At 42.0% G+C, this 7,861-nt stretch overlaps 1 protein-coding gene across 26 annotated transcripts in view; it reads right to left on the reverse strand.

Moving 5' to 3' along the window:
* Positions 1 to 586: 586 nt before the first annotated feature.
* The window catches only part of TCF4 (transcription factor 4), a 350,789-nt gene continuing 343,514 nt past the window's right edge, over positions 587 to 7,861 (reverse strand). For 17 of the 26 annotated variants that reach the window (XM_019640672.1, XM_019640685.1, XM_019640667.1 and 14 more), the window contains 5 exons: positions 6,899 to 7,034; positions 5,113 to 5,275; positions 1,701 to 1,930; positions 1,124 to 1,264; positions 587 to 931 (listed from right to left, as the gene is read on the reverse strand). In XM_019640672.1, the coding sequence (XP_019496217.1) occupies positions 1,128 to 1,264; positions 1,701 to 1,930; positions 5,113 to 5,275; positions 6,899 to 7,034 (666 nt within the window). In that variant the 3' untranslated portion in view covers positions 587 to 931; positions 1,124 to 1,127. Of the gene's footprint in view, positions 932 to 1,119; positions 1,265 to 1,700; positions 1,931 to 5,112; positions 5,276 to 6,898; positions 7,035 to 7,861 lie in introns of all 26 variants that reach the window. The other 9 variants (XM_019640670.1, XM_019640665.1, XM_019640664.1 and 6 more) reach the window with 2 other exon arrangements.

Raw genomic sequence — 7,861 nt, forward strand, 5'->3', positions numbered from 1 at the left:
AAAAGCAACATTAGGGTCAGCATTTCATCCTGCACTACCCCTCCGGAAGCAGAGTTGGCACTACAGGTTACGATAACAAACTGGGGAGAAGGGACAGGAATCAGACCGGAAAAAAAAAAAAAAAAAAAGGAAAAAAAAGAAAAAAGAAAAAAAAAAGAATCCGTATTTACAGTAAAATCTTTCTTTTAAAAAAGTTAATCAGTACTATTTTTTTACAGGAGAAAAAAGTCTGAAACAAATGAACAAAAGCTTACCATAGTCACTAAATTTTTAATATATATTTATATATATATTTATATATATATTTGTCATAGGTCTATAAGATCCATCTGTTCCTCCTACCCTAAGGAATGGCTAATGTCATCATTTCGTTGTCATCAGGACGTTTGCTGGTTTTGTTACTAGGGCAGCCGCGCTTCCCTTATTCAATATCCAGTAATTATAAACACTAGCTGACTTGAATACCAACAAAAACGTTCATGTAGTTTTCTTCAGAAGTACACTTTTTCATTATTGCAAGTTTACAATTTTTTAAATTAAATATTTTTTTTTTCAGACTTACAAATTAATTATATTTTTTTTTTCCAAAAGAAGTTTAGGCACAAATGCATTGTTCCACAGTGTGGAAAGATTGCCATTCAGTCTCTGGGCTGCGTCTCAGCCTGCACACACCGCTTTGCACATTCTGAATGATATGTAAGGAGAGTCATCCCTCAAGTTGCACTTTTTCTTTCTTTTTTTTTGTGTTTGTTTTTCGGTTTTTTGATAATTGGGAATGCTGAAACCTCTTGCGTCTGTGATTCATAACTACTCAGACTTGTCTTATATTACAAAAAAAGGGGTTAAGGAGAAGTGTTTATGTGGGTTTAAGATAATACAGCCGTTAAGGAAGTGGTCTCTTGTATTAATGAAGCAATGTGGCAACTTGGACCTGAGGAGAAAAAAAAGAGAGGAAAATTAATTAATACATCGATCACAGGAGAAGTAGGTGTTTTCTTTTTAAATTCTTTTTTATAAGCGGGGGGAAAAAATCTGTTAATTTGGGAAAAACGTGACTGTCATGGCTGACGCCTTGCGGGGAGTAACAAGGGGAAGGTTTCATTGGGTCTGAAAACACACTTGCCCTTTTACATCTGCCCCATGTGATTCGATGCGTCTCCCATTCCGGGGTGGGGGCCCGCCAAGGACAGTGGGGGCGGCTCCGAGGACACCTTTTCTTCCTCCCTTCGTTTCAGACACGCGGCCTTCGGGTTCAGATTCCTTTCTGCGGAGGATGAAGCACAGAACATTTAGTGACTGTGGTCCAGGGCTGCATGCACACTCCTGCGTGCGCGACGACCCCTTCTCTCGGGGTTGACGGTACAGAGCGAAGGAGCCGTGAGGACACGTGCACTAGAGAGACAGGTTCGCTCAGTCCCTAGTCAAGCTGAACTGCACGGTGAAACCGCAGGGCCGCTTTACAGGATAAGCGAGGAGGGAACGCGCAGACACTAAGCTCCGATGACTGGCGCTACACAGGGGAACACGATCGATCGCATAGCCTTCGTAGGAAGAGAAGGCTTAACTTAATTACAGGAGACAGGGGAGCTGCCGTATAGATAGAGGCATGTCCGCAACCGCCACAATCATCCCGCTCCCGCTCCAGGCGGGGCGGGCCCCCCATCGCGGCCCCCTCCGCGGCACGAGCCCGGTGCACTGACCTCGGACCTGCTGCTCCAGGCTGAGGATGACGGCCACGGCCTGGTGCAGGATCAGGAGCTTGGTCTGCGGCTTGTCGCTCTTGAGGTGGAGCTGCACCATGCGGCCCAGCTCCTTGAAAGCCTCGTTGATGTCGCGGACGCGCAGGCGCTCGCGCGCGTTGTTGGCCATCCTCCGCTCCTTCTCGCGCTCCGCCTTCTGCTCGGGTGTCAGGTCCTCGTCGTCGTTATTGCTGCGGGACGAGAGGGATGCATCGTTTTCTAATGGTGCGGGGGAAAGAAGGTAGCTACGTTACTTGTGTTTTCTTCCAGTTTTCAGGGGGTGTTTCCATCTCAAGCTCTTGACCTTGGCAGGATTCTGCATCCACTCGAGCTTGCGATTGCTTTAGGTGGCTGGGGCAGTCCATACCCAAGCCATTCCGTTTCTCCTAGATGTTAAACCCAAGAGGTTAAAGTTAGGGTCCAGAGCGAACCCATACCAATGGAGGGGGGCAAAAAGGGAAACAAGGCTTTTGTTAATCAGGCTACGTTCTGGCAAACGGGCCACAGTCAATTCGGGCTTAAGCTACACGGCATGATCGCAATTGAGAAAGAGTTTCGGACGGAAGCTGCTTTTCTTTTTTAACTTTCATACTGTGACATCTGAAACTCGAGGAAAAGAAATGATTGAAAAAAAAACATTTTGATGAGTTGAAATTAACATGACGCAGCTCAACAGGATTAAGAAGAAGGCCCTACATTAACGACGCCAGCGCAATGGGAGTGAAGACAGGAGGCTTTTGTCCAGGTTTCACTATTAATGTGCTCTGAAGGCTCGCTCAGGCCCTTTAGTTTATCAGAGTCTCATTTTCTTCATGTATTAAATAAAAAGGTTAGAAAAATATGATCTCCATGGCCTTTGACATTATGGATGCTTATGATCCCCAAAACAAGTTGGGGAAACCTGAGTTGATATGCACTATGCAAAATAAATAAAACAAACAAAACAACATCTAGGGGTTCTGAATGACCACAATTTCACTGTGAGTCAAAAATGAAGCCGAAAAGCTAATCTCTAATCGTGAGGACATAAAAGTTGTATGATTCATATCAACGGAATGGTTGGATCCAGCGGAGCCTGGACAGGCAAGATTCCTTCTATTTGTGGGTGTCGGGCTGAGAAATTGGAAACTTTTGAATGGAGGGCAAATAGGGTGATGAGCCATCTGGAAAGCATATCACATAAGGAAGGCTTCATGGCATCAGGGCTTCACATTTTTCATGGGCAATTATGTAAAAAAGAGAGGCGTGGGAGATGTTTTGTCTCGAGAAGGCAGAACAGAGAGAAGAACTCCAAGTAAAATAGTTTGAATTAATATGAGCAAGAGATTTTTGGGGTACGAGAAATATCAAAAGTAAAGTGAACTTCACCAAAAGTAATAGGCTCGCCATTACAAGAAACAATATGCAGGTGACTATTTGTAAGGATGTTAATCTAGAGCTTCCAGTGTTGATCGAAAGGACCATGAAGGTTGACCTCAACTTTAAAATGCCACGAATCTGAAATGTCCAGAAAGTAAATATGTTTATCACAACATTTCAGAGCTGGAAGACATGTGGGGCATTATCCAGTCAATTCAACGGACACTTAATGAATGCTGCCTTAAAATATATGGCTCCAAACCTTCCACTTTGGAGAATCTCTGGGTACCTTCCAAACTGCAGTAAAGATCAACAATGGTTGAGGAGCCCCAATCAATCAAAAATGGAAGTGATGTTCTTGGTTTGCAAGCACATGCTGCACATCAAGATGGCCTACGTAAGCCAAGAACACTTGTAAGGGAGAGGAGGAGGGAGGCAGCAAAGAAAGATGCTGGAAGCTTGGCTCATCTCCACATAGGTTAAACTCCCTTCCAGATGGGACTGTCTGCTGTGGATGTGTGCTGGTGCACACACGACTGAACCGAACCAATGGGAAAAGGCTCTCTTTCTCTTCCATCTGATCCTCCTCACATCCTTCATTGATCCTTCTCTCCCTCACCTTGACCTCTGCTGATGGCAAGGAAATCAAGGTAACGATTAATTCACATCCACATTCCACTACACAGATAGGATGGAAGAAGGGAAAAGAGAACAGAGTAGAGTTTCTACTGGGCCAGTCCTGAAGGTAAAAATTTGGGTAATATTTTTGTATATCCAACACGTGCCATACCTTTCACAAAATGGGCCTGAAAATGGGAACTTGTTTTCCAAAGGTATTCAGGCTAATAACTAATTAGAATTGGTTATGCAAAGAAAAGTGCCTAGATTTGAAAGGCACTGCCCTACAACACAGTTTTGGAGGCATAAGTAAATGTCACAAGATTGCCAATTAAAATAAGAATAAGTTAAAATGTACTGCAATTTCACCAGATCCATTAATATGCATAAGTTATAGCCACTTCTGAAGTTCCCAAGAACTGAGTGGGCTAACAGAGAAGCTGGTAAGGATGTGAAAGCCCCTTCTCGGGATTTCTTACCAGTGTGGCCAAGAGGCAGGAAACTGCAGTGATGGTGGAAAGGTAGGAGGTAGAAAGTTTTAGCATTTTGGGAACTTGTGGCAGGACATGTGTTAAAATTTATCTCAGTAATTATTAAGGCAATACGAAAATGTGACATGTTCTTAATTCCTAAAGGGCACTAGATATAACCTGGAGAATGACAGCCTTTGAAAGGGAGGTGTAGTCTTAGTACAATTTACTTAATTTGTAAATCAAAACAATCCAAGGGAATTAATGCAAAGAACTTGGGTGTCATGGTAGTCAAAAAACCACCTGATTATCTGATTAGAGTTACAGTTTAAAGAGATAAATTCTAATTTAAAGATATCAAATAACGTGTTTAAGAAAACCAACCAGAAGCTATTTTCCGATAGTTGCATTTTCTGTAGGATCGAGTATCCGGGAGAAAAAAAAAAATTAGCACTTTAGGTATTGCTCTTGTATATATCAACATGTTTAGGATCAAGCTGGGAAATCAGTATTTCCTCATGTTCAAGGTAAGAAAAATGTTACAGTTGCATACACATCAATTGAATATTCAATATTGCGAAGGTCTCTTTTCAGAAATATTGCAGAAAGAACATTTCTGACCAAATTGGTAGAATAAGTATAGTCTTAAAAAAAATCAACTGTTTGCATTTGAGTAAGTTACAAATTGTTTTTACCATGTGTAATTGGCAACGGGTCCAAATTCATAAATGTAAAAACATTTTCGGCTTCACTAGAGTACGTGTATCTTAAACGATACATTAGTACCTCTAGAGTTGGCCTTTAATTTTCTTTTTGGCTGTAAATTTACCTGCCAGGAAAAAACTGAATAGTTTCTTCCTGTTCTGTTCACTTCATCAAAGTCCAATAAAGGAATTAAATGAAGCGACAGTATTATATACTGTTACCTAGATCTTGACCTAGTAATTGATTTGATATCCTTCTTGTCGTCATCTAATTTCTTGTCCTCGGAAGATTTCGTGTCTTGCAGGTTCTCATCACCCTCGTCGTCAGATTTGATCTCAGAGCTGCCAGAGGAGACACTCTGGCCCTGCAATCCTGGTGGCATGCCTACAGGAAAAAAGGGACCAGATGACACTTCCACCAAAGACTCGATGCACACACACGTGCACCCCAGACTGGAGCTGCTAGCTATAAAATTCATACTGCTCAACTGTGATCCTTCTGTCACTTGTTTTGTGCTATCTGGTGAAGTTTCAAAAATGCACCTGCGGAAACAAGTTTTCCCTGCATTGGCTCCGAGGTTAAATTTTATTTTGCAATCTTTTGGAGTAGATGGTAATTTCACTGTCTACAAAACATCAACTTAATTGCAATGAAAATCATAATCATGAAAATCACACACCTCAATGTTCTGATTAAGAACCCAAGTAAATATCAGCTATTATATCGAGTTTCTTCCATATGCAATGATTTAATAGAAAAATGTCCTTAAAATATAATTCCCAGGGAGTATGCTAAATATGTGCAGTCAAGACTTCAATAGATACCCTAACGATATTCTGAAATTAGGCTTCTCTTATCCTCAAAGAGTAATCAGCATTTGAAAATGGTACATATGGAAAGCAGATAGCTGCTCACCGAAGACATTTCTAGCTTTCTCATTGCTCAACAATACCTTTTAAAACTTGAACCTAATGTGACCATTTATTTCTAAGGTAGAAGAAGCACTGTCTATTGAGTATTGCCCTCTATTTGTAATCTATGTGGGTCCAGAACCTTGTCATGCAAAATTTGGTCCATGGGCCAGGAACGTCCTTATTACTTGGGAGCCCATCAGACATGTGGAATCCCAGACCTACTGAGTCAGAATCCACATTTTAACAAGACCCTCAGGCCATCCTTATACGCACTGAAGTTTAAGAAGTGTTGATCTAGGACAGAGAAAGAAAAACCAAAGGCTCTTTAAAAGGAAGATCCACTAAATTATTACTATTCAGATAAAAATGGAGAGGCATACCTATTTATATAAAACACTCAGATTACTACAATGTTTAACAGGTGAAAAAATGCTTATGCATATCCCTGTGGTAATGTTATCACTTTTTATTCTAAACGTAAGGAGAATGAGAAGATGTTATTGAAGTGTCTCCTAGTCACCTGGCCAGCTCATCACACAGGGAGCGTGGGACCCAGGTCTTGCCCCTGCAGTGCCACGTCCAGGAGTCATGAAAAGCCCACTGCAGTCAGTAGTACGAGACAATCATTACGGGGCTAGATGACTCAACAGCGCAAGTCATCCAACCAAGTTCCATTTAAAAAAAAAAAATGTACCTACATTTGCTTCCATCTTAAACAACAAAAACAATTTCCTTCCTTCCTATTCATTTGGAAATATCATTTTTGGTCTACAACTAACCACATTAGAGGACCTGAATGAGTAAAATGTGGAAATAGCTAAAATAAAATTTCCTCTCATCAGTCTGTTGTCTCATTCCTGCTGAAATAGTACCACGTTTTCAGAGGATGTTCGAGGAAAACAGTTACTGAAGAAACACAATTAGCCGGCTATGTTCTAAATACTTTCCCATTTACTTGCCATTTTTGTACCAAATTCGATTCTTGGTTCTCTGCCAGTGCTTGCTGAGGGATGAATGCCAAGTAAGCTTGGGATCAACACTAGATCTATTGTTGTTTACGTGAGGTCAGAAGTGCCCTCTGAGGTGAACCTACCTCTGTAAGGGTCCTGGGGTGGGTTCAAATCAGGGGAGGTTGCAGACTGGACAGGAAGCTGTGGCACCGGGACCTGGTTTGGCACAAGAGAATGGCTGCCTCTCAGGGCCACGCCATCTTCACGATGGGCCCCAACCTGAAAGGGTGAGAGGAACCATAAAGTTTAGTGGGAACCAGAGGTGAGACGGCTTTTTCCTGGGGTAGCAAGGACCTGAGGAAGGAAGACTGGCCTTTGAAAAACAAAACTCCCAAATGCATTTCACTAGAGGGCGCTGAAGGACCACATACTCACCTATAGTACCCTGCAAAAACACTTAACACTCAGTAAGATGCCGCGCTGTACATTCAGTGACAAATATGGCAGAGTAGCTCAGGCAGGTAAAACGTCAAATTGTCTCCCAGGGTGCTGCAGTGGAGCGCACTGATTCGTACCCATCTGTCTTCTATCATGTCCGCCAACAGATCTGACAATTATCTTAATGCCCATATGCTTAATTGTGGGCTTCTCAATTCCCCCATTGCTATCGGAAATCCTACAGGAATTTCAATTTGGCATTCGACTTTCATTTCAGGGGATAAGATTCTCAGGCCTGCCATTTTTTTTTTTCCATAATGCCAGCTAAGCCTCTGACAGCGGAAGCTACAGCAGTATGGGACATAGCCCCTGCTCGGTACAAATATAATAAAATGTCACCTGGCTTTCCAAAACTGGCAGCCCATTCCAAATTAATGTTTACTGTATTTCATCAGCTGCTGAGTTCCAAATCCAAAGGGGGACCGTTTCTGCCAATGCCACCACACCGGAAAATGTACCAATAAAGGTTTTATTAAACACACCAGTAATGCCATCATTGCCATGCAAAGATGTTTGGACATTTTTCCATTTTTTTTTTCACTATTCTGATCCTAGGAAGACACCATATTGTAAACACACTTTATGCTTCCAAGAATAAGATTATAGAG

The sequence above is a fragment of the Hipposideros armiger genome, unplaced genomic scaffold (assembly GCF_001890085.2).
Source record: "Hipposideros armiger isolate ML-2016 unplaced genomic scaffold, ASM189008v1 scaffold_52, whole genome shotgun sequence".
Classification (NCBI taxonomy): Eukaryota; Metazoa; Chordata; class Mammalia; order Chiroptera; family Hipposideridae; genus Hipposideros; species Hipposideros armiger.